At 41.2% G+C, this 26,990-nt stretch overlaps 2 protein-coding genes across 3 annotated transcripts in view; one reads left to right on the forward strand and one right to left on the reverse strand.

Moving 5' to 3' along the window:
• Nucleotides 1-6,056, reverse strand: part of pargl (poly (ADP-ribose) glycohydrolase, like) — a 119,667-nt gene extending 113,611 nt beyond the window's left edge. For both annotated transcript variants that reach the window (XR_011309183.1, XM_069673138.1), the window contains exons 1-14: nucleotides 5,941-6,056; nucleotides 5,024-5,361; nucleotides 3,910-4,032; nucleotides 3,692-3,781; nucleotides 3,501-3,572; nucleotides 3,315-3,401; nucleotides 2,054-2,214; nucleotides 1,889-1,968; nucleotides 1,733-1,805; nucleotides 1,083-1,158; nucleotides 853-1,000; nucleotides 468-546; nucleotides 283-391; nucleotides 68-164 (exon numbers count right to left, since the gene is read on the reverse strand). Coding sequence is in view for 1 of the 2 variants with exons in the window: in XM_069673138.1 (XP_069529239.1) it covers nucleotides 68-164; nucleotides 283-391; nucleotides 468-546; nucleotides 853-1,000; nucleotides 1,083-1,158; nucleotides 1,733-1,805; nucleotides 1,889-1,968; nucleotides 2,054-2,214; nucleotides 3,315-3,401; nucleotides 3,501-3,572; nucleotides 3,692-3,781; nucleotides 3,910-4,032; nucleotides 5,024-5,359 (1,531 nt within the window). In the remaining variant the exon portion in view is untranslated. The remainder of the gene's footprint in view (nucleotides 1-67; nucleotides 165-282; nucleotides 392-467; nucleotides 547-852; nucleotides 1,001-1,082; nucleotides 1,159-1,732; nucleotides 1,806-1,888; nucleotides 1,969-2,053; nucleotides 2,215-3,314; nucleotides 3,402-3,500; nucleotides 3,573-3,691; nucleotides 3,782-3,909; nucleotides 4,033-5,023; nucleotides 5,362-5,940) is intronic.
• A 6,870-nt stretch (nucleotides 6,057-12,926) lies between these two features.
• zmiz2 (zinc finger, MIZ-type containing 2) overlaps nucleotides 12,927-26,990 on the forward strand; it is a 33,172-nt gene continuing 19,108 nt past the window's right edge. Inside the window, exons 1-4 of the mRNA XM_069673547.1 lie at nucleotides 12,927-12,976; nucleotides 19,221-19,325; nucleotides 24,144-24,261; nucleotides 26,169-26,371. Coding sequence (XP_069529648.1) covers nucleotides 19,276-19,325; nucleotides 24,144-24,261; nucleotides 26,169-26,371 — 371 coding nt within the window. The 5' untranslated portion in view covers nucleotides 12,927-12,976; nucleotides 19,221-19,275. The remainder of the gene's footprint in view (nucleotides 12,977-19,220; nucleotides 19,326-24,143; nucleotides 24,262-26,168; nucleotides 26,372-26,990) is intronic.

The raw sequence follows: 26,990 nt of genomic DNA on the forward strand, positions 1-26,990 counted from the left end.
ATACTTGTTCTGTAGTGATAGATCAATAGATTGATGATTGATAGAAACATGCCCATGAGTGAGGTACCTTTGAGTTGTGGGTCTCCGTTGAACGCTCCACAGCCCCACTTCCCTGTAGCGATGTCCGGCTCGTTGAGTCTCTCACCTTTAAATCCACAGTATGCCTTCAGGGACACAAACAAAATCATGTAAAAATGAGAACCAAGGACTTCAGGTAGACGAGCATCCATTAAAAAGGATTATGTTTATATTTTAACTAAGAAAAAGAGGAATTCAAATGACCTTGTTGAGCTCCCGTGAGACTTTTAACATGCTGTACTGCTCCCGTCTGTGTTTGTAGTTCAGAGCGTCGATGGCTAAGATCTGCCTCTGCAGCCGCGCCCACTCGTCTCTATGAAGATGGAAGAATCAAATATGTAAGGAACCAAAAGAATTCAGGATACATAAAGCGAGTGTTCAAACTGTACCTTTGGAGGCGGTCGTCATGTGGCGCCACCCACTCAAATGTGTCACTAAAACCAGCGTAACTGCTGTACTGCTGAGAGCCTGAAAAACACACAAATGACCTCTGTTGAGCCCCTTTCACACATGCACTCCTGACATTTTCCTGAACATTTCATGACCGTCTGCCCCCGACATCTTCTCGAGTTGCCCTTTCACACATCACGCTCAGAGCGGGAGATGTTCCCTGTCAGACGAGGAGGCGGTGGGGGCGGGCAGAGGGGGCAGATCCACGATCGATAAACCAAGTCTGCTGTCGTCTCTCATGCTTCATCTGTGTTTTTCAATTCTGGATTTAATATATTTCAGTTTTCATTTCCAGTTTAATTCTCCTGATCATGTCTTCTCCACCTGTGACGATGAGACACTCGTTGTCTGCGAGTTTCTCGGTGAAGAGTCGGGACACGATCAGCTCTGGATTCATCAGGAACAGAATCTCCTCCTGCACCAGACCAGAGCTCAGAACACCTCCTCCGATCCAGCTGGAGGCAAAATCCACCTGCACACACACACACACACGTTTAAAATGTATTCTGTATCAGACACGGCTGGGATGATGGTTGCTTTGGTCCGGCGCTCACCTGCAGCAGGCCTGTGCCTCCAGTCTCGATGCTGCCCTGTGAGGTCACGTGCAGTTTGGGCATCGTCTGCTGACAGCTGCAACAAAAACACAAAACAATGAGTAAAACTGATTTTCACTGAGGAAGACATTCGTGTGTTTTGGAGTCAGAGGACTATTAGCTGTGATCGCTGCACGGCTCTGTGGATGGCGATGCCGGTCTGTCAGTGTGTCAGCTACCTCCTGCAAGTTTTGTTCTGACTTTTGTGACTCCTGACTTACTTATCATATACTCCTGACTTTATCTAAACAGGAAGTCACATGTTCGTCTGACGCTACAGTGTCGGTGTACATTCCCCAGACAGTCTCCTGAGGATGACTGTTTAGACTCTCCTGATCATGCTGAACTGACTGTCTCCCTGCAGACCAAGGTCATGAACAGATATGCTGAACTTCACACCAGAGTCTGAAACTTTCTCCTCGTCTGATCTGAAGACAAACAACGTCATTTAGCTTAATGTAGGTAAGAAAAGCTCCTTGTTTTAGGTGATTTATTATAGTATAATTTAATCCCTTTTCTAAGCTATTGATTAGATTATATGACTTCAACTGCCTCTCAGGTTTGGAGCTTGTTATAACTTGGGATTGAAAAGTGACACTTCTTATTCTTACCTTCTCCAGTGGGATATGTCCGTATCGCTGAGGACACGCCTCTCGAACGTCACCAGTCCTTTTGGTTTAGTCCCTGCAAAGACATCAACAACAGTCACAGATCGTCGCCGACGTGTCTCACTAACAGCAGGAAGAAGAGGGTTAGCATCAACTCACTGTCGTCTGTCACCACCTTGAAGTAATACATGATGGCCCTCAGCTTTTCTCTCTTCCGCTTTGACTGTCTTCCAAACAGACTACAGGGAACGAAGGGTTAACTCAAGCACAGTTCAGAGAACAGAAAAAACACATTTGGGGGTTGTTCGGCTGATGTTCCCTGACCTGGTGAAGTTAATGGAGGGGTAATTGTGGTACTCTGCTCTGGCATCGGTGGTGTTGCGGTGAGGGAACGTGCAGAAGAATGCGTTGGCGAGCAGACAGGATATCTGATCCTGCGACAGAGTGATGGACATATCTTGTCCCTTCTGCAGCAGCGGGATGGCCTGAAAACATGAAAGCACACTTTAATATAATACCTTACCTCTGAACCAATGTTCTACTTTTAAATAATTTTGGGTCTAAATGACTAAAAGGTACAAAAAGTTGTGAAACAGGCTGTTATGGCTGCAGTGTAATCTTGTGGGGCAATTGTGCCGTCCACTAAAAGTTCTTGTTGTTTCCACTGACAGGCTCAGATTGTTCTTCTGAGTGTGTGACAACATGACAGAAAGGATCCCTACAGAGATAGACCTTTGTGTTACAGAGGAAGATGATTGTTTTAAACAGAAACAGACGTTACATCGCTCTCTTCGAGAGCACCAGACTCCATTGACAAAAACAGTGATTTAACCTTGCAGAAAACCCCAGTGTTTCTTGTCTACATTCCTCAATTACAGGTTTTTTGTGTTATTGTGCGTTAAATAAATATCATGTTGGAACCAAACTAACAATTTTAAACAACAAAGTCAAACAAAGTCACTGATTGAGGCAGCAGAAGACCAGAAACTACCATGCTGAGTCAGGTTAAATTACTGTTTCTGTCAATGAAGTTTGGTGGCTTTGAAGAGAGCGATGCAACGGCTGTTTATGGTTTCAAAATAGGATCTTCCTCTGTAACAAAAGGTCTATCTCTGTGGGGATCCTTTCTGTAATGTTATCAGACACTAAGAATAACAATCTGAGCACTATTAAGCACTATTAATGGATGTACTTTGACAGACGCATTTGCCCCAAAGGATTACATTGAAGCCATTAAATTCAACAACTGCAGGCTGAAGCAGTTTGAAAGTTTTTGTTCGTATAAGTACACAAAATATTTAACAGGACTAGGTCAAAACCTCCTCTGTGGCTGACTGCAGGTCAATGTGCGCTTTTGTGGGCAATGTGTTACAAGGACTGTCCTCATGAGGCTGATGGCAATGTGTTTAAAAGCAGGTGCGCGCTGCAGACGTAGGTGAGGACAGCTGACGAGCAGCGGAGGAGCAGCCCCGCCTTCTCCCCGAACAAAGTATCCAGAGCCGTATAGACAGAGAGTCGCGTCAGTGGAGGTCCAACATGCTTCTTTAATTTTCAACCTTTTTACTGCATCGATCAAGTTTCATACCTTTTTCACGCAATCAGGCAGCTGCAGGGCCAACTCTGCGATCTTTGGAAACAGGATGCTGAAGTAGTTTTCTGTTTTTGGGACATACTGAGAAGAAAATGAGATCATTCAATATTTATAGAGGGTTTCAAATTCTGACACAAAACTGTGGATTGAATTATTTGAAGTAAACACCTGGACACTGACCTTAACCAAGTTGGCGAGGGCATCAAAGGACCACTGACCTTTATACTTGGGGTTATAGCTGATGATGGCTTCCTGTGAGGCGGGTGTTTGAAAGAGTAAAGTTGCATCTTTAATGTTCCTCTGAAGCAGATTAAGACGAAAGTAGTATGAAAATAATTATGTGTTATTCGTCCATGGCTTCAAACAAATACCTCGACATCGTCAACGCTTGCTTCCTTCTTCTTAGCCAGACCATTCAGCTGCTTAGATATCACCTCCCACCTGATCACCTGGTTGGATGTCTGTCGACAGAAACGATTAATTCAATAACTTATAAGTAAATACATAAAATTTTAACTGGAATGTATATTTGTTGCCTGAAGGCAGCATGGAGCTAAATCAGCACATCAGGTGAATTTGCTTCACACACCTTAAAAAATCCAGTCTTGGTCATGAAACTCGACTGTGAACACGGCATTTTCACAACGTTGCTTTGCCACACGTCCATGCCTCCCTGTGGCCGAACTTTTCTTTCACAGTTGAAAGCGTTCACCTGAGTAAAAAACACAGTCAAGAAGTACTTAGATTCCTTTCTTCAGTAGTAGAAGTACAAATACTGGAATGTATACAAAATGATGCGATACGATATGATGCAATATAATACAGTACAATAGGGAACAATACGGAACAATGCGATATAATACGATACAAATCAATATATGATATGATATAATACGGTACGATACGGAATGATACAATATAACATGATAAAATACGGTCGAAAATGATACGGCATGATACGGTACGATATGATATAATACGGTGCGATTTGAATTGATTCAAAATGATATGTTACAATATGGTACGATGCGATACAGCACGATACTAGCAATATGATATGGTACGAAACTGTACAATACGATAAAATAGAACATGATATAACACGGTACGATACGATACCAAACAATATGATATGATACAATATGGTACAAGACGCTACGATGCGATGCGATACATTTCAGTGTGATGTAGTAAAGTACGGTCAGGTTCTGGTTAAAGACTGTCGCCTCAGAAAAAGAACAGTAAAGTAAAGTAATCACTACTTCTACTAAAAATTCTCCATTACAAGTCGAATGCAATACAATTCAATATGATCCAGTTCGATCCAATTTGTTATACCGTACGACATTACAGTGCAATGCAATGTAGTAAATTAAGGGCAGGCCCTGCATACAGAATGTTACTTCTTATTAAAAGTGTTTAAAGTGAATTTAAACTATCGCTGTTAATACTGCATCAGTGTTAGAGCAGCATGTTAATGTGCTTCTGACAGTTAATACGCCATAAACAAGTGTAGTCCAGTGGAGTTGGGGTCCCTCCAAATGGTTCACCTGAATGCGGCGTAACGCGGTACAGTTACGTTTTGTGAAGGTTCTAAGTAACAGTAAGATTCAAGTAGCATGAAATATAATTACTCGAGTACCTCAAACTTGTACTAAAGATCATGTGTTAAAAAGTTTTACATCATGAGTTACAGTACTTACATCTACGAGGACAGCGTGTGTCCCGCTGAAGCTCAGACGTCCCAGTTTGTGCCTACACTGATCGATTCTCTTCAGATCACTCAGAGGACAAGAGGACGAAGAGCTGTCCTCCCACTGCAGCCACGCCATCTCTGCCTCTCTGCAGGGCCGTCTCTCCTCGTTACGGAAGGGGGGAGAGGAGGAGGGGGGAGAGGAGGAGGTGGCAGAGGAGGAGGGGGAGGCAGCATGACTTGAGCCAGTGTTGCTTTTCTGCTGCTCTCTTTCACAGTGCCATTCTTCCTTGTGGTTTTCAGGCTGGAGAACTGCTGTCATCTGGGAACTGTTGCGTTGGTCCATCTCTGGAAGTCATAAAAGGGAGTTTGAGCTTTTATTTTGACTGACACACACATGCAATGAACACATTGTAGGTTACATTTGAGAGCAGCAGAATTAACAGTTTGGACCAGAGACTTTAGAGAATCAGGAGTACGTCTCAAACATTAAGGACTCACGAACATAACTGTTATTATGTTACTTAGTTGTTGCAGTTAGTAAAGGTGTGGCTAAATCCAATTACTCAACATGACGCTGGACAACTTAATCTATCATAATACATAAGTGGTTTTTAATTAATACATACGTTATGTCCATATCCAAATGTGGAAAGCTGGAAATAAAATAAGAGTGCAAAGTACGATATTTTCTTATGACGTACTGCAGTAAAAGTTTCTCGCATTAATGTTCTTGGTCACATCCATCACGCACTTTAACTTCATTAACAGTAAATAGAAGTGTTTAAAAGCAGCTAAATAAACGATAAACCGCTTCTCTTACTGTTGTTAGTAACCGCTTTGGCTTCACGTTGACGACCAGGGAAATGTGACTTTACGCATGAAATACACTTAACTACCAAAAGCAGCGATGAATAAAACACTCACCTGTGAGCAGACGCTGCGCCAGATGTGTTCAGATTCACTGTAATTATCGTCAATGATCGCATTCATCGATGAAAACGCAGACAGTTCGCCAAAACGCGTTAAAGTTCACTTTCACTTTGCAGCGAAAACGAAAGTAAAGTGAGGATGACGACGTTCAGAGAGCAGCCGTGAAACAGCAGATTATACCTTCATCATCCGACAACAACGGAGGATTCATATTCACAATGAAGGCGTAATATTAGGATCAAAAGTCGTAATGTAGTTATAGTAAAAAAAAGTGCTGTATTTAAAAACAAACAAAAACAAAACTCTAAAACCCTCTATAAAAAGGGTTTAAAATTTTCAGAAAATAACATCGTAATATTTCAAGAAATACATTTACAACTATTAAAGAAAATAATATTTCAATAACAAAGTAATATAATGTCATGAAAATGTTTTTTGATGTAATGAGAGAAATAATCATTATATTTTAGAGGAAAGGAGCTGTAACATTATGCCACAATCTATATTATTTTAAGACAGATTCTTTATATTATAAGACAAGACATAATACACCAAGAATACAGATTTTATATTAAGAGAAACAAGTTATATTTTAAGATTTAAAAAAATATATATTTTTTTTAAAAACGGTGTAATGTTTTGAGAAAAGAAAATCGTAAAATTTCAAGAAATAAATTCACAACTATTAAAGAAAATAAGCAATAATTTTTAAAATTTAAAAAGTCATACTATATAATGTAAAATTTTACATTTTAAAAAGTTTTGATAATATGAGATGAATATTATAATTTAGAGAAAAGGAGCCGTAACATTATGCAAAAGCTTTATTATTATCATTTTTCAAATCATTATGAGACAAGAAAAATGGTGTTTAGGATAAAGATATAATATTAAGAGAAAAGTTATGTTTTAAGAAAAATATCGTCATAATGTGATAAAATAGAGCACACTGGCACAATAGTGCTTTAAGTGTAGTTTGATGTTTGAACACAAGGTGGCAGCAGAGAGCCAGCTGTGATTACTGAGTGTCGGTTTCCCCTCAACCCGCGGTAATATTTACAACACAACACTTCAGAGGGGAAAACTGTGATTTTAATATTTAACGGTTCTTTTTCAGATTCAGATCTTAAAAATAAAATACAAATCAAACTAACAAACACTTTATTAATAAACCGTTTCTCCATATGACAGTTACAAGTAGCTCACACACAAATGCAATAGTACTTATATACATAATGTAACACTGGCTGGAGGTTCTTTAAGGCAGTTTGAATTACTCTACATGCATTAAGTCCAGTGGTTTCCAAAATAGGGGTCGAGGCCCTTCAAAGGGTCACCAGATTAATCTGAAGGGTCATGAGATGATTGACGGGAGAGAAGAAGAAGAAAATAATCTGATGCTAAATTTTATGAGATTTTGTTAGATTTTTCTCGAGGGCGGCACAGTGGTTAGTGCTGCCGCCTCACAGCAAGAATGGTTTGAATCCCGGTTCAGACGTAGCGGGCCTTTCTGTGTGGAGTCTGCATGTTCTCCCCGTGCATGCGTTGGTTCCCTCCAGGTACTCCGGCTTCCTCCCACAGTCCAAAGACATGCTCGTTAGGTTCATTGGTGTCTCTAAAATTGCCCGTAGGTGTGAGTGTGAGCATGAAAGGTTGTCTGTCTCTATGAGTCAGCCCTGTGATTGACAGGTGATCAGCCCGCCTTTCGCCCAATGACAGCTGGGATAGGCTCCAGCCTCCCGCTCTGAACAGGATAAGCGGTATATATGATGGATAAATTAATCTCAGAATAAATGCATTCTGGAGCCGATGTCGTCCTCTTCTCCGGCTGTTCCAGATGTTCAGATTAATGTATATGACGATTCACCTGAGGCACCTACAATCCTTCATGCTTTTCTTATAGTTCCTGCAGAGATCAGAAGAGAAGTGCAGGCAGAGTCGGAGGCAGCAGATGGTCGTAGGAGTAACATGACAAGATGAAACTCGGAGGTCGGAGGAGAGGAGGATGATTGATTTTCTTTTTAATTGAGACAAACTTCTTTAAAAAGCAGTAAAACAGGAGAGAAAAAACTCCACAGCACCGTCACGTCGCAGCGGTGGAGACTCACAGTGATGGAGGAAGAATTCAGGACATTTAATAAAGTAAAGGTAAAATAAAACACTGTGAAAATACTGCAAATAATGCACATTAAGTTCCAAACGTTGTTCTTTACTGATGCACGGATGTATAAGCAGCTATTTAAGGAGTTGGTTGAGCTGATTATTGTCTATTAGACTCATCTATTTTAATCTGTAAAATAACTAGTTAAGATAGCTGACAGATCAATTTATGAGAAGTAAAAGCTCAATATTTTCCTCTGGGCTTTGGTGGAGGAGAAATTTAAAAGCTGTTTGTTGCCACATTTTACAGTAAAAAAAACAATAATTCTGATAATCGATGAATATTTTCAGTTATTTTCTCACCCAGAGATGCTCAACGTTTCCCCCGTAGCAGCTTAACAGTAAAACAGTGATTTTGTGGTTGTTAACCGAAGCGAACACACTTTTCGAAACCAGCTTTTTTTGGCTCTTGTATTAAAACAATCAGATTTTCTGAAGTCCTTTGTCCTGAAGCTTAAGACCCTAACCAACAATTCTTTACACAGAGAAAAAGAGGTTTTAATCTCAATATGACTTCCCGTTTTAATTAAAGTTGTCCTATATACATTATAAACTATGGAAGCCCGAAGAGGACATGCATCCATAGATTTCATTTCCTCTGTTTTCTCTTGATAACGAGTAATTTCAGTTACAACTGTAAATGGTGTAAATGTACGGATGCATGTCCGCTTTGGGCTTCCCTAATAAACTATTTTGTTAATCATTTTATCCAACAAAAATGTTTATAAACAGCGCAAATTAATCATAAGTTTCAGCTCTTTATTTAGTAAAAGTGTTTGCAGTGATCTAGGAAGAGGTCAAAAAGGTCGCAAGGCAAAAATCAGGATTTAGCACGGTGTGAGGAGCAGACAACGGAGTCATGGATCAGCTGTGGGGGCGAACTCTGTCATGAGTTCTTGTCATGACAGTCATGTGCGACGCTATCTCAGCTGCATGTTCTATACAGTAAGACAGCCTGTGTGTTCCCCGCAGCGAAACGTCACGTGTCTGTTAGGAAACTGCGGTCAGAGCATGGGCAACAAAAAAGGGTGGAGGACCTGATCCGTCCTCCTGCGTGTGTGTGTGTGTGTGTGTGTGTGTGTGTGTGTGTGTGTGTGTGTGTGTGTGTGTGTGTGTGTGTGTGTGTGTGTGTTATTCTGGGTCAGCCGTTTCCCTGGAATGTTCTGCCTCCTGCCAAAGAGAAGTCACTACAATGGTATGCACACATCACACTGCAGAAACACAGGGATGACTTAAAAAGGGCTGAAAGAGAGGAGACAGGAGCGAGGAGGAAGCGTGTCTCTCGTGGTTCTGTTCGTGTGCGGCCTCCTCGCTGCTCTTCAACTTTATGCATGAATTTCAAAATAACACCTACAGCTCTGAAATAGGTGAGTGTGCAATATGGTGAACCATCTGCCCAAACTCTGCACCGAACTCCCATGAGCTCGTACAAAAAGAGTTTAGAGAATGAAAAGCGCTTTTCTAATTCCCTTTGATGTTATTCGTGTGGTCTAAACGTGACATCAACTTCCTGTCTTTGCTGAAAGAGAGGTCCCTCCTCCTCCTGTTGCTCTCATAGACTGTGTATAGGAAGTGGACGCAGCTACCGAGACGCCATCCATTGGTTTGTCGCGTGCTGTTTGAAGTCTTGAGTTTGACATTTTGGTCTTCGCCATCTTTTTCTTTGGAGCCAGAAGTGTCCATATCTGAACAAGCAGATGGAGATCAGTGGTTAAGAAGCACTACAGCTAGAGCTAGCTCGGTTAGCAAGGTGTAGCTGTAATCAGCATGCTAATTTTGAGAATCAAGAATCTGATATAATACTGACTTAAAAGTAGCTTTGTAGGTTTTCTTAGGGATATTTTAGAGTTTGTTGTGTTCATGATTTTGTGTCCAATGCAATACTTTCTCCGATTTTTATGTCTCACACAGTCGTAGTAGTAGTAGTAGTTTTTTATTATCATCACACCCGATATGAACAAACATAAACAGTATAAACACATTGAAATCCATGTGTTAAGTAGTGACTGAAAAGGCTTAGGCAGAAGCAGACACTTATGACCAACAAGGACCAAGAAGCTAGCTAGCAGCTGAGGGTCTTTACTGTGTTTGTGTTTGAATATTAACACAAAGCGTGCTATTGGCTACTATAAATGCCAGTCAATCAAATAGCACCCGGCTAGCACTTTCATGGGAACTTCAAACAAAAGGAACAGTAACAGTCGACGGATCCTCTTAGCGTCTATAGATGCTAACTGTAGCGAAGAACAGGCTAAAACAAAATATACCTAGAGATAAAAGGCAGTTGACTAGTGTCTGTAAGTATAATACCAATGCTGAACAAGACATTTTTCAGGTAGCTGTCGTAGTGACTTGTCGATCACAGGTAAACCCTCCCCTGCTTTCTGGTCTCAGTGACTCTAAATGGGAACATAATTGACTAAATGAACATCATGCTGTGTCGAAAAAGACTTGACACCAGAGATTGAGATCATAAACTCGTTAGGAAAATGTTTACTGAGGTAATAAATCAAGAGAGAGAGAGAAGTAGCTCAAATTGGCTTCTTTTTGCAACCAGTGGAGTCGCCCCCTGCTGGACATTCGAAAGAATGCAGACTAAAATCACTACGTCTACTGTTAATACAGACTGTGGTTTTCCTTTCATTTTATGGCCATTAAAGGGTTTTAAAATGTAAATACAGAGTCTAAATTGGATTTTAAAGCAACTTGAGACAAATTTTTTAATATTGGGCTGCATTAATAAAACTGACTTCTTTACCAAGAAACAAAGGAGCGTGATGAACAACATTCCTAAAACTGAGAATGCAGCCAGCTTTGTTTTTACTCCCACTACTCCTTCATGTCTTCCCTCTTTGTCTCCTCACCCCTCCCCATGTCTTCTCCCTCTCTTCCTCCCCCCTTTTTCTTCTTCTCCTTGAGGTCAGATTGTTGCAGCAGTGGTGGTTGTTCGGCTTTAGAGTCACAGCAGGGTCAAGGCTTTAGTGGTGCGTTTGTGTGCAGCCCCCACTCAGGTTTTCTGTGACATTGTGAAATGACTGCAGTAGATTGGAAATTGTGTGTGTGTGTGTGTGTGTGTGTGTGTGTGTGATTGTACTATGCGGCAGGTCGTGGGGGAGGAAGCAGCAGCAGCAGCAGCAGCAGTGTGTGGAGTAGAGGTGGTGGAGGGGAGGAGGAGTGATATGGATAGTGTGGAGAAAAAAATGAAGAAATGGGAAATCTCGGCACCTGTTTCCATCGCAACAGAGGTCTGAAAAACACAGGCAGGTTGGACTTTTTATTCTCCACGCTGCTCTGCCCTCTGGCAACATACTGCAGACACCTCTAATGACTCTAAAACACCGACTACTGCTGCAGCTGAAACACCGCCTGGCTGCAAGTGCCACCACCTCTGTCTGTGTGTGACAGATACACTCATGTAGCTGCTGCAGATGCACGAATGTCTGCGAGTGGGAATCACAGCCCATGTTGCATGCATGGATCATACATACGTGATCGTTTACAGGTGACGTCATGCTCCATGATACCCCCCCTCCCATCTCTCTCTCCTCTCTCTCTTTCTCTAAAATGATCTGCTGCTCCGGTCTGCAGTCAGTCAGCCGCCTGACTTGTAGGAGGAGGAGGAGGTGGAGGAGGAGGGACAGGAAAATGCCTTTCTCTGTGGGAGACATTAGCCCTGTGATCTCATGAATATATTATAGAGGGTAGTGGTGGGAATTTAGGCTCTTTTTAGTGATCAGATCATTTGGCACAGCTCAGAAAAAGAACACTTCTGGACTTCATAATTCTTTCAAATTAAGAGACACATATGTTAAGTATTTGTTCACATAAATCATATAATGCATATACTATAATTATACAAATGCACATTTTGTTGTTTGTGCCACCATCTTGCACATTCCAGCACAACTGTACAGCTCTCCCATTAAACCCATTGTACATATAATATTGTTCTATATTCTTATGTTGGAATCTTATTTTATTCTGTTTGCGTTTATTGACAGTAGAAGTATTGCTGGTTAAGTTTGGTATAAAATAATAATAATATTAATAATTGATTTTGTTTTCATAATATTCAAAGGCACTTTACATGATAACATTTTAAAACAACAAAAGAAACACAATAAAACAATGAACATAGCCTACGTAAAATATCAAACATTTTTCCTTTTGTGTATCAATGGGTTACGTTCTTATTTTGTGCGTGAAATTTGCAAGATTCTGTAGCTTTAATTTATTGAACTATCCGGACATATTGATGATTAAAAAGTGGGATATGTGAAGGAAAACGATCCTAGTTATCTAACAAAAAAAACACCTAATAAAGTCAAGTCATAACACACGAGTCATAACGCATATCTCCATTAGTAAAAATATATAAAAATCTATTGTATCAAGTCGTTAACGACCTAAAGGCTGAAATAACACTTAACATACAAATCAGCCTTATTTTTTTTGATGGAGTAGGTCATTTTCCCGCATTTAAACACCAACTGGTAATATTGACATATAGCTTCCATTAAAAAACAAAAGAAGAGAAAGTACAACTTCTACTGAATCTAATGACTATGACTTTAAACTTCTATAACCTATAGCCTTCCAACCATTTCTCACCATCTACAAGAACCCACAAAGAAAACTTAAAATAGTTTTAAACGGTCCAGAAATCATTATAATGTGTCTTAGCTTCTGTTTAAGCTGTCACAAAACTCGGCTCTTTTCCCCGAGCCGAGCCAAATGACCCGATCACTGAGACGAGCCTGAATTCCCATCACTATTAGCCCCGACTGCGACACTAGCTAGCTTAGTTAGCCCGCTAGCTAACTTCTACAATCAAGCGGCTTCACCGTCTGGCAGCTGGAGCAGGCACACGGTAAGCTCCTGTTACAGCTATTAATTATCAAGTTAGGCAGGTTAGCTCTTCGGCTAGCTGCTCTCGATACAGTGCAGCCAAACACTCAGTCGTTGAAACGGAAAACGAGCTTATGTTATACAAAGTTAACGTGAGCTAATTAGCATTCGCTGGCTAACGGTGCCAGCAGCAGCAGCAGGAGCAGCAGCAGCAGCAGCAGCGTGTTAAAGACCCTCCACCGCTCTGTTTCCAGTCAGAGGCACTAACAAGACAGCCGGAGATAATCCAAACTTAAGGCTGCGATAAAACCACCTACAAAGGACATTTTATTATCACTATTTCTTGATTATACTGGCATTTTGTGCAGAACTGCAACCTCAACATTTCTGCGTGTATTATTAAGAAGCTCAGCCAGGTAGGTGAAAGAAAACATTTCATTTTTTAGTGATGATGGGTAACACACACACACATGCACAGATATGCACACAGAGACAGACAGACACAGGCTGCACTCCTCCACAGAAACACACTACTGCTGAAATGCTTTGTTCTGTTCTGCTGCAAATCTGAGCTGCATGTTTTTATATTCCTGCAGGTAGAGATTTGAATGATATGCATTGCTCTGACCATGATTTAATCAACATTTCAGTAAGGTAATGTCTGCCCTGGAGGGTAAAAAAGCATGCTCTACAAATGCTGTTTTTCCCTTTGCTTCACAACAGTTGTTTTAACATGCATGTGCTGTTGTATTAGTGTTGTTATGAGGCAGCCAGTGCCTGTTTTCCCTCTCTGGCCATGACTTCCTGGATGTATCATGGGTACAATAACATGCAGTCTGGGCATGAAGCCAGGCAGAGTGAGTTTGGGTCAGTGTTTACGTGAGATAAAGAAGCTGGTTAAAGAGGCTGAAACCCTGCAGGGTAAAGGCTGCTGCTGTTTGAAGCATCCACATGTTTGTTATTTTGCAGGATGTGTCCAGAGCACCTTTTTATTTACCTGATTCCAGTTTGTTAAATGTGAATATTGCTGGTTTCTTCCTCCTCTAAACCTTATGTATTTAGGTTGTGGATAAAACACGACATTTAAGGATGTAATCTTGGGCTTTGGGAAACATTGATTTTCATTTTTATCCATTTAAAGACAAAACAACAAACCCACTGACCAAAATATTTAACAAATCAATCAAAATAATGGTCAGTTGGAGCCTTATTAACATGTAAATGAGGTTATTATTATTACAGTGAAGTACTGATCCTGTTAGCTCCAATCAATCAGGCACCTGTAGCACACAGTAACAACACATATTAGCTCCTCCAGACCTTTTTATTTATCACTCTTCTTCACAGCATACACATCTTCTGTCAGGAGTAATGATATCATGTCTCTTTGGTGTGAGCTGACATTTGCCTCTCATTAAGACTCCTGCTCGTCTGTATTTAAGAGGTATTAATTGGTAATCTGTTAGATCACGTTGAAGCTCTTAATTAGTGCTTTATTAAAGGAGGTACTCTGCAGATCAAACAGTTAAGTGTCTGTACTTCAGCAGGGTCCTTCTTTATTGATTTATTGACACTATTAATAATTAAGTCAAGCACTTATAATTAATGATTTTCTATTAATCATAAATCTCTAAAGGACAAAATCTGATCTGTCTTAACTAATTACTTCCTGCTGAGGGCTTTTCAGTGGTGTGTGTGCAACAATCAGAGCTGCAATTAACAATTACTTTCATAGTCTGGATCTGCTGATTGTTATTTTGACAAACCAAAAAGCTGTTTTGTCGATGAAATATCTAAAAACGGCAACAAAAAAAATCCTTCCTCGGAGCTAAAGGTGCTTCAAACAGCTTTTTTTGTTATTAGTCTTAAATCTCACAGGCGTTCATTTCATTGTTCATTTTATTGCAAGGCTGGAAAGCTGGAACCATCAAATACACCTTATATTCCTGGGAATTTGACATTAATAAGTAATCAGTTATCAAATTAAGTGATGATAATGATTCTGTCAATCAACTAATCAACTAACAGACTGCCTGTTTTAGCTTCAGCCACAATGTAAACAAGTAAATTGGGCCTGAACTGATTAGCCAATTAAGGGCCTGTGTCCACTAACGGCACTCTTTGCTCTGGCAGTGTCTATTTTCTAACACCCTCTGTAGCCCCTTTCACACTGCCAGTTCAAGGCGGGATTATTACGCCTCTGTTGCGTTCCGTCTTCTATGTAAAATTCACAGAGGCAGAAACGTGGGACAAAGTCGCTCCGCCTCTGAGTCGACATCGGAGATAGTAACAGAGGAGAAACGGCGTCTGTGTAAACAGTGGAGCCGGCAGGGTGGAACAGCGCTGTGTGTGTGTATTTGAAGCAAGTGCTGTTTGTTTACACCTTGCGCACATTTTGCTTCAGCAACATCGGAGCGCTATTTAGAAACACTTGGCCGGCTCCACGCCAGCGTTGCTTGGTTCAATGTAAAATGGTAAAGGCTGCATGACGGCCTGCATGGCGGCGGAGCTTCGTTACGGCGCTTAGGTGGAACTGCGGTGTAAAAAGGGCTTGTGTCAGCTTTTGGAAACTTTTGCCGCACTCGTCATTGTCACTTCTTCCTCACCAACCAATCAAAATCAAGAAGGGGCGGGACTTCAGATATCAACTTTGTCAACAACAATGGCGGAGGAGAAGCTAATTCTTTCATTTTTTTGAGGGTACATTTTCCAGGCGTAGAGCAGCTGCTAACGTCAGGACACGATTCCTTTCCATTGTTTTATGTTTTCTCTGTAAACATTTCCTTGAATAAAAGCAAATATTAAGCACACAGAACGGTCACTTTTAAGGGAAGCGGAAGTGATGTCAGACAACTTTCGTAACCTAGCAACTGTAAGCACGCGTGAGAAGCATTCTGAAAATGAGGTTGTGGGTGCTGCCAGAACAAAAAACGCTGTCAGTGGACACAGGCCCTAACTGTTATGCAATTAGCTGATAGACAGAAAATGTGTCTCCTGTAATCGTATAATAAATATCTTTGTGTTTTTGGACCTCTTCTATCTGACATGTTGTAGAACGAACGGTTAATAGATCAATAAGAAAATAACCAGCATGTGTATTTTTGCTTTACTAGGCTCATTTCTGAACCTGCTGCTGGTTCAGTTCATGTTAGAGGGGTTTAATAACAGGATGAACGTGTTGAAGTTTGCTCTGCTGTTTGTCCTCCCTATTATGAATAAAGGTAGATTTGAATAACAGAAAATCCTCTCTGTGTTACGCAATCCAGTTCAGCAGCTGCATTTATCCAACACGTGAGATATCCTCCAGTTCCAGCGTCTTGCAGTGATGATTTGCTGCTTCTGTCTGTTTCGTATCGTTGTGATTGTAATCTTCTCTGACGTTTCTTACACTAAAGGATTTCTTGTTGTTGATTTGAATCAGCTGAGTTACGGCTGCGATGAGAAGTATTTCTCTGTTTTCTGCTTTTCGGTTTGTTTACAGAAACTGTTTTATGTCCGACGGGCTGAGAGGACCACACACAGGCTGCAGAAGTAGCAGCTGATTTATCAAAACGTTTTATACACAGTTTAGTTTCAGGGAAGCGATTAAAAACATGTGTGAGTAACGGAGAACACTGTTAGTAGTGACATGAAGGCACTGAAGCGTTCAACCCTTCAGATCAGCTGGCAGGTGATGGGTGCTGCTGTTTGATGTCGTTTTGAGTTATGGCACGAAATATTAAAATGTGAAATGTTGGCTAACCGTTATTTTCTTTGCTGTTGACACTTTAATTCATTTAAAATGAAGTTAAAGTGTTCAGATCAGAAAAGCAGGATTCATTGGGTAGAGATGGAGGTCACGTTGAACTATTCTGTTTCTGCAGAGTGCTGCTTTTTCAATCTAATTGCAGGGACCATGAATTCCCTGTTGTAGTGGAGTTAACTTGTTATACTGCTGATATTACCATCACATTTTAAAGGTGCATTCTGCCATTCTGCTGGTCATTAAATTACCTGAATAGCTAACCGCTCACTTCCCGTGAGCATCCTTTCAGCTGGTTTCATTGACAGAAATATATTTAGGGGCAGATGCCGAGATTATCTGTTGTTTTTTCCTATTAAATTGATGATATTTTCATGTAAGCGGACCTCAAACTCAGCTTAAGCGAAGAAGCAAATCCTCACTTCTGAGAAGCTGGAACCATAAGATGTAATTTTTTAATTTGTCCATCAATTAATCAACAAAGCATCATAATGTTTATACTCCTTATTTGATGTGGGTTTAAAATGTATATTCTTAGGTAACCGAAGCTGTTGGACATGTAGTGGTGCAAAAGTGTTGGCATTTATTATTTTGTCTGTCTATAAAATGTCAGATTTTGATCAGGGCTTCCCAAAACCTAAGATAACTTCCGCTTGTCCTCGTCAAATATATTTAGTTTACGTTTTCTTTAACAAAATACATCTTTAACAAAATAGAGTTGATTTATCTAGAAGCAGCTTTCATGTATGATCTGCACTCCTGAAAATGTCCCGACATCTGTATAAAAAGATGGCCGACATGACAGCTCCCTTAAAGTAAAACCAAACCCTCTCTGTCGCCCCCTGCTGACTGGCTGCAGTATAGCTCATAAAGCCCGCCTCCTCCATGTTAACAGATGGGACATGAGTCAGACTATAAAATCAAAATACACGTCAAATACATTTTTCTCAAACATGGTTTCTGTCATTATAATTAGTTCTTATCATGCTGATTTAAGTTATTTAGTTATTTGATGCTGTCAAAATGATGATTGACAGCTCTGTTGACAAATACGGCTCCTGCAGCAGATCAGTTCCAGATTAGCAGAGTGTAGGATGTTTATATCATGTGACCGGTGTGAAACCAGAAGAGTGACACAGGAAGGATCATTGACAAGACGACAGCAAAGATGTCTGCAAACTGGAGAGGTGAAGAGAGTCAGGAGCTTCTGGCTGAGAGGGCCGGCGAGGAAATAGTTCGCCAGTTGCAGGAAATGGCGAGGGACTCGGTTGTGTATGACCAAATGATTACGCTGCTACGCTACACGCTGACGTTGGCAGCGTGCTTTTAACGCCATGTCCTGCCTCATGAGACCCCTCCTCTCCTGCTGTGAGCGACGTGTGAAAAAGAAACTCTCACTTAGTGAAAGGGACTTATTCGTTGCCAACTAATCGATTAAAAGTTGCTAATCATCAGTTTAAGCAACAATAAAATAAATGACTCGTTGCAGCCCTCGCTTGATCTGAACTGTTTGATGATTTGGTCTGTTTCATCTGCTAAGTCAACCCAAACAAACGAAGGTAAAACGAGCAGAAACAGAGGGGTCAGGTGAGGTTTGGTTGTGTGCCTGCAGCGTTTCGGGCGCCTGCAGTGTGCTGGCTGTCGTAGGTAACAGGAAAAGGACAATGAAGAACAGGCAGAGAGCGGCTGAGGAAGCTGAGGTCAAGAGAGGCAAAGAGAGTGTGAGGGAACAGCATGTCTCAATGCTGCCACAGCAGGTACAGTCTGTGCCGCCTGTGTTCACTTCCCTCATCTCACACACGCAGACGTCTTACATGCCCCCCCCCCCCCCCCCAACCTCCCCAACCTGCTGCTTTGTGTGGAAGTTACAAGGTGCTGTCTGTCTGCAGGCTGCCGCCGTCTTTTGATAGGCGCGAAATCAGGTACGACAGTCATGTGATCTGAGCAACAACCCCCCCCACCTCATCCCCCTCTTTCAGAAGATGTGTGGGGTGTCTGACCCAAATCTGCAAAGTGCAAGAAAGGAAACAAGAGAGAAGAAGAAGAGGGGGAGGATGCTGGAAAATTAGCATCGAACCGTCAGACAGAGGAAATCATTAGCGGGAGGCAGCGGAGGAATTTGCAGAAATAATGAAAACATCTGGTTTTAAAGGAGGGGGGGGGGCACAAAGACGAGCAGGTGGGTTATTAAAGGGACAAAAAATGGAGGAATAAGATGCTTCCTGCGTGTCGAGAAGAAGCTGCCTCTTCACATCTCTGTTCTCTTAAATTCCTTTTGAAATCAGCAAGCTAAATTTAGCTCGCAGCACCCCTCCCCCCCTCCGTTTGAGAGGTATCAGAGCTCCAGCAGTCAGTGATAGGCTAACGTTTTGATGCACACACACACAGATTAAAGTGAGTGGCTGCGAGTGGGAGGGCGCTGTGTCTTTGTGCACACAGTGTGGGCTGTAGTGATGATAAATTGTTGCTGTGCAGTAAATGAGCTCTGAGTAACCGTCTCTCTCTCTCTCTCTGTCGCTCTCAGGGCTGCTGCCTCCTGAGGACAGTGGGGGCTCTCCCATGATCGCCCCCTTCATCCGATGAACCCCCTCAACTCCATGAAACCCTCCCTGCCTCCCACTCCACAAAGGTACACACACACACACACATGCACACGGAAACGCACATGCACTGTTGTGACATTATCAGCGTCCTCATGTGAACCATGTGACACCTCACCTGCTCTGCCCTGTGGCGTGTTTGTTATGGTTTGTGTTGGAGCACAGAGGCCTCCATCAAAAAGTCAGACTCCCTTTAAATCACCTGGCGTCACTGCAACAAAGCTTCTGACTTTCCAATCAAATTTACACAAATATTAAGCAGAAATTGTAGATTTATTACTAATAATCCTCTGCTGTCATAAAGCTGTGCAGACACTTGAGGTTTGTGTCAATGTAACTTCACTCTCTCTGACTGATTTTAATATAAAAACTAGTAAAATAAATATGCTAAATAGGCCTGAACAATATGAGAAAACTCACATTTTTAGTTTCCAACATGTCCCTCCCTCCTTTTTTTAACCACTAAATTGACACCAGTTAATCCGAGGGTAGCTGATAGCTGCTTGGACTTATCGCTGATCGCATCAACACGGTGTGAAAGTTGCCTTCTTCCTCCTGCCACTACACATACCGGCCTTTTTACGTCTTTCTCGGACATAGCTTTAGTTCTTCTTCTTCTTCTCCTTTGTCTTCTTGGGATCGACGGAGACGTGGCTCGCTGCTGCATCTCCTGATGTGTGTTCTGCGAACTTGACCCCTGACATCATTCAGGTCCTGCTGTTTTCTCCGTGCCGCCACAGCGACCCGTAAATGTGACGTGTGCCGTTTATTTGTCACACGTGCAGCCACGCCCGGCGTTTATTTTAAGTTTTACGGTAAAATAATTTAGTTAAAAATAATCTATTGTGCAGCCCAAAGACACTTGGCAGCGGTTAATTTACCTGGGCGCCCTCCCCAGGTCGATGTGTGAGGAACACTGGTATAGATACACTTTAATTCCCGCTGTATTTAATATATATATGTTGATCTTTCTGGGACTGAATATGACCTTTAATTTTATTGTCTTTAGTGTCAAAATTTAGACAAAACTAATTTTTATCTAAAGAAGACACTGAGGGTCGAATTGGGGAACAAGTTCCAGACGTGTTCTGGCTGAAGCAACAACATCAGTGTCCACATGCGTATTTCCTTTAGATGCTGATCCATTCATTCATATTTCTCACTTCATAATATCCTCTAATGTCTTTGAGTCATACAAAAAACTCTCAGATGTACGTCGCTTTGGACGAAAGCGTCTGTTTTTGTTACCATGTTACAATTTCATTTAGCAATGTTTCCACTATTGTCCGAAAACATGCAACGAATTCCATCAACTTAAAGTCACAATCCAGTTGCATGCAGACATGCTGACAATCCGACAAGGTCAAAAACTGTTTGCTTCCATTTACACACCTCGCTGCAATCACCTGGAGCCTCTGCTTTATGCACATAACGACTAAATTCCAGCAGGTGCGCGTTCGGTCTGTCTCCGCGGAGCTGATAGGTTTCACTTTAGTCAATGAGAGTGCTTCCACCTGCTCGGCTGCGCTGCGTCTCTGCTGGAGCACTGCGCATCAGTTCAGCACGGAGCGGATCGAGCGACGCAGGAAATCAGACACCGAAACCACTTCTGGTTAATTTTCAGAATAAAATTCTCCGTGTTGACGCCAGGTCGCGTTTCACGTAACTACATCAACAAAATTAATTAGGCGCGTTTGTTTATGAAAAGGTTAAAAATCTCAGAGAGACAAATCCAAGCAAGTCAACTCTTCTTTAAGTCCTTCAGTTGGGAACAATAACCTCACGTGTGTTTGTAATTGTTGTTATAGCACATGTATCGTATTATCTCGCACGATCTGGCGATGCGGCTCCGTGCTGCACACTGCAACAGACACACGACCAGTGGCAGTCTGGGGTAAACCAAGGCTCCATCCAGGGTGAGGCGTGCAGAACAGTCTGTGTTACCAAGGTTCTTATGCAAAGACAAAATAAACAAAATAAAAACCACATTTTGGCTCCGACATAATCCATTAAAACTCCCATTTTTCATCATTAATTGGTTTATAAAATGTCCATAAATGTGGAAAATGCTGATTACAAGATTCCAGAGCCCGAAGTGCCATCAGCTTCATTTGTTTGATCAACAGTCAAATTCTTAAAGAATCGTCATGTACAATCTTATATGACAAAGAAAGGCAGTAAATCCTCACATTTAAGTAACTGGAACGACAACATTTCAAAAATATTCAGCCAGCAGAAAGATTGTAGCGACCTTTCTGCACAGCCAGCTATTTTCCTCCCTGTGTTTCCAGCTCTGCTCATTTACAACAACGAGGCCAAGTTCTTAACCACGAGAAAACACCATCAACACCACGAGTGCAGTTCTTACTATGACTAATTACTATGTTGTGAGATAAAACAGTGAAACCTGCAAGAAAATGTGACATTCATGAGGTTAAATATGATAAAATTGTTTCTCCTGTCCGTGCAGAGTAAAAACAAAAATCTGTGCATGAAAAGACGTGAAGAAAAAACATGAATTAATCAGACATGCAGGTGCAGGTGGTGCCGTCACAGATTGGTTCCTCTGTGTTGTTGTTAAAATAACAAAGAACCTGAATGAGTCCCATCAGACAGGGTTCACTTGCTTCAAACTCTTAATCACCAACTGTCGAGTCGATCGACTGCTGAGTGTTCTCTGTTCAGCCTTTTTTGGAAGCGTCTCGATTAGGTTTACTCAAGCCAAAACACTCTTTAATTGAGTGCAGCCACAAAGCCTGTTGACTGCTCTATTTCTCTCCAGAAAGCCATGAAAGCGAGAGACGTGCTGCCAACTCACTGACACGACAAGCAGAGAAAGAAAGAGAGGGAACAAACACACCAGGGTTTTAAATTTGATCTTGTTGGTTTGAAATAAATCTAATCGTTCTGTCCACTAAAACTGTAGTGAAATAAAGAAAACGCATCAGTCATGAGGGAAAAGATGTCGGTGTAAAGAGGAATTACCTGGGCTGTCTTTTTTTTTTTTTTTTTTACATATTTTGGGGTCTTAATCTCACATAAGTAGAAAAAGTGTCGATTGCGAAACGGGCAATAATTGCTGCAACTCCTGTTGTGCCCCTAAGAGTTCTTGTTGTTTCCACTGACAGGCTCAGATTGTTATTCTAAGTGTGTGACAACATTACAGAAAGGATCCCTACAGAGATAGACCTTTTTGGTACAGAGGAAGATGCTCTTTTTACAGCCAGAAACAGCTGTTTCATCGTTCTCCTCAAAGCCACCGGACTCCATTCACAAAAACTGTAATTGTACGTGGCAGAACAGGGGAGTCGAGCGGTTGTTTTTTGTGTTATTGTGCGACTTTAGTGTTTAAATGGTTAGTTCAAGTCCAACATTATATTTGTGTAGCAGAAAATAACACAAAAAAGTAACTAAATGAGGAAGTGGTAGACAAACAACTCCTGTGTGCTGCAAGGCTAAATTACTGTTTTTGTCAATGGAGTCTGGTGTTTTTGAAGAGAACAACGTTACTGAGTTTGTTGTCTAACGTTGTCGCAACCAGTTATTGTGCAACTTTAGTGTCTTAAATGGTAAGTTCAAGTTTAACACAATATTTGTGTAGCATACAATAACAGATGAGGGCTGTGCGGTGGTGCGGTGGTGCAGTGGTTAGCGCTGTTGCCTTAAAGCTAGAAGATTTCTGATTCGAATCCCGACTGGGACGTAAGGGGCCTCACTGTGTTTCTCCTTTGGTAAGTCGTAGCTAAGACCCGTTATATTACTTGAGTAGTTAACGTGTCCAGGACTACACAGTGGTTAGCGCTGTTGCCTCACAGCTAGAGGTTCCTGGTTTGAATCCCGGTGCAGACGAACTGGGCCTTTCTGTGTGGAGTCTGCATGTTCTCCCCGTGCATGCGTGGGTTCCCTCCGGGTACTCCGGCTTCCTCCCACAGTCCAAAGACATGCTCGTTAGCTTCATTGGAGACTCTCAATTGCCCGTAGGTGTGAGCGTGAAAGGTTGTCTGTCTCTGTGTGTCAGCCCTGTGATTGACTGGTGATCAGTCCAGGTGTAACCCCGCCTCCCGCCCAATGACAGCTGGGATAGGCTCCAGCCCCTCTGCGACCCTGAACAGGATAAGCAGTATAGATAATAAATGGATGGATGACACAAACAAACACACAGATCAAGTCAGCGGTAGACGAACAATTCCCATCTTCTTTGAGGTTAAATTGCAGTTTTTGTGAATGGAGTCTGGTGGCTTTGATGAAAGAGAAAAAAAATGTAAAAGGGTCTTACCTTAATAAAAAGGTCTATCTCTGTAGGGATCCTGTCTGTAATGTTGTCACACACTTACAACAACAATCTGAGCCTGTCAGTGAAAACAAGAACTTTAAGTGGACGTATTTTTTGCCCTGAAAGATTCTGTTGCAGCCGTTACAGCGTGTCTTAAAGCTGCCGACTGAAGCAATCTACTGGAGCAATTTCAAAGGTTTTTGTGCCCGTTATTCATTAAGACTCTAAAATATGTAAAAAATAGGAATAAATACCAGAACATTCCTTTAATAAGCCTTGTGAAAGTGGTATGTCAGCATGCTGTAGGAGGTTTAGAAGGAGGACGCGGAGGGTAGGCTCAGCCGTCAGATGAATTAAACATGCTCAGGTTAATTGTTATCTCTCTGAGGTGTGAATGATGTATTTACTCAGCTCTGTGTGTGTGTAAAGACGCCTGACAGGGTGTTAAATACACTGTAATGAGCAGATATAATAACAGTATCTGTGACTCTGTGATATTATTCATCTCTGACTGAATGCTCCTTCCTGAACCTTCCTAACCATCACAGTAACTCGGCTTCCTCTCCTCCTGCAGCAGTGACGGCCCCTTCCTAAATGACCCAGTCTCCTGGCAACCAGGCACCAATCAGCACGCAGGATCTCTCTCTGTAGTAACCACAGTGTGGGGCGTGACCAATCCCACACACAGCCAGGTAACACATGTCTCAGTCATCACCCGGGGACATTTTTCATCTCCTCCTGTTTCATGGGCTCTAATGATACGAAACCAGTCGCAGCAACAAAGCAGATAAAAAGCTCGTTTTTATTTATTATTTATGTATGAAACAAAGACCATATTTATCAGACTGCTACAGTGAAACTACAGAGTTAGACTCACAGTATTATTTCTCTGAATTTAAGCTGCTAAAAAGAGCTTAAAGTCGTATATTTATGAGAAAACAATTTAGATATTCAGATTATAGTCGTATTTTAAGAGAAACAGCTATTCTGACATTAATGACGTAAATATATGAAAGAAAGATAAAAGTAATACATCTGTGATAAAAGGACTCAGATATTCTCTCGAATTGAAGGTTATGATTTATGAGAAAACAGCAGATATCCTCTGAAACTAAAGTTGTACATTTATGAGAAAGCAGCTAAGATGTTGTCTCAGATTACAGTCGTATTTTATGAGAAACTAAATTAGATATTTTCTGAGATTAAAAACGTAAATTTATGAAAGAAATACCCTCTCAGATTTAATGCATACATTTATGAGAAAGGTCTCACATATTCTCTGTCTTGGAAGATGTACATTTATGAGAAAATAACTCAGATATTCTGAGATTAAAGTCGTAAATTTATGAGAAAAAGATTTTCTCTGACATGAGTCATAACTTGAGATGAAAGAAATTAGATTCTCTAAGGTAAATCTTAATGTTATGAGAAAGGAAGTCACATATTCTCTGAGATTAAAGACGTTACAGATATTTTCGGAGATTGACGAGAAAGAAATCTGATTCTCTAAAACAGAAGTCGTCAATTTAAAAACAACACAGATATTCTCTGTGCTAAAAGTCGTGAATATAATGAGAAGAAAACTGAGATATTCTCTGAAAATCAAATCTTAGATTTCTAATTAACATTGTCTGAGATTAAACAACTACATTAATAAGAAATGATTAGAAAATTCAGATATATTCTGAGATTTAACTCAGATGTATGTGATTAGCAAGGTGTAATCTGAAGGAATATTCATGGCTAAACTTCAGGCCGTTTACAGCTGACAGTTTGAGGCTGCGTTCCTGTAAGTTTGCACCCTTTTCCTCCAAAACCAACAACAAGCCTCCAACGAGCTCAGTCCATGCTTTTTATTATTATCAGTCAGTTGGAGTTTAGTTCCCTTTGATTATGTTTCTGATGCACGTCACCTCCTTTACCTCCAGCAGAATTACCTCCAATGTTTCAGTAGGTTTGATTACATTCTGTCCAATTTCTTAATATTTCATCCCATTTTTGTTTTGCTAATTTCTTGCCTGTTATTTCTCGTGTAAAGAATTCATTAAAACAAGTAAACTGAAACCCTAAAGACTTCTACTTCAGGAGTTTATTAGAAGAACTTATCAATGGAGAATCCTTCAGGCCGTTTCTCTCCTCTGGTTTCATGAAGTCTTAAATAAACACTTGAAAGCTGCTCTTAAAGGTCACTCCTACACTCAGCTGTAAGTAGGAGGGAGCTGCTTGATAAATGTGGCTCATTCTTTAGTTCTAGAAAAACATGTTTTACTCCTCGCTCGCCTCTTTGGAGCATTTTTAGAGCGATTCTCGCAGCTTATTAAATCAGTCGTACATATTTGGTTCTTCTTGTAAGTGTGGGAGTAAAAGAGCTTTAACATCTTTGCTATCCTGGGAAATATCTGCTGAAGTCATTTATAAGAGGCTGTCAAATATCAAAACACATCTGCTAACATTTCAAATCAGAATATGTACATGTGCTTTAGCTTTCACTTTAACTTTCTTTGTGACTTTAAGAAGTGAATATGACTGTAGAGTGTCCTCCCTTTGACTGACTTTATTCACACCTCGTATGACACCTCTCTCTTTGTTTCTCACGCAGGTGTTCGGTGCACCCATGGGTCCGGGTGAGAGCTCTGGTGGTCACATGATGCCCGGGGGAAGCCCTGGTATGGGTCCTGGTATGGGCTCCCAGTTCATGGGCCAGCAGTCGTACGGAGACGCCGTGTCTAAAGGCTACGGACAACCAGTCATGTACGGACGACCCAGCGCGGCCTATAATCCAGCGCCGGCCTACGGGGGAAGGTACGACTCTTTTCTTTCAACTGCGGAGAAACTGAAAGCTGCATTTCACTTTCAGTATAACTTGTGGTGCTTTAAAGTTAAATAAAATGTTATAATTACTCCTCTATATTTACACAGTAGCTGGATGTAAGTGTGATGAACTTTGCAAAGCATTTGAAGTAAAACAGAAACATTAAATAACGGACTTTGGGATTAAAATGTAAATGAAATGAAGAAAATAAGAAGCCACATGGCTCACAGTGTGTTATAAGAACAGAAAAAGCAGCCATTAACTGTTGAATGTAAATGACATTTAAGGTAGGTAGCGTACACAACATGTTCACCTGATAAGTTATGCAACTCTGGTAAGGACGCATTCATATAAACTACTGATACAAGCATATATAAGTAAGTGATAAAGCCCAGCCATGTGTCCATAATCAGGACTACATGGATGACATAACAACCCACTGATGGACACCTCGAGGTGCATTATCCTGCTGATACCATGGTCACTTTCTGAGGAAAAATATGACCATTAATTTCTTGCAATAACTTCCATAAAGTTTTCACAGGGGGGCTGGGGTTACACCTGGACAGGTCACCTGTCAATCACAGGGCTCACACATAGAGACAGACA

The sequence above is a fragment of the Semicossyphus pulcher genome, unplaced genomic scaffold (assembly GCF_022749685.1).
Source record: "Semicossyphus pulcher isolate SPU_LCO1_2020_fin unplaced genomic scaffold, fSemPul1.0.p SCAF_22, whole genome shotgun sequence".
Classification (NCBI taxonomy): domain Eukaryota; kingdom Metazoa; phylum Chordata; class Actinopteri; order Labriformes; family Labridae; genus Semicossyphus; species Semicossyphus pulcher.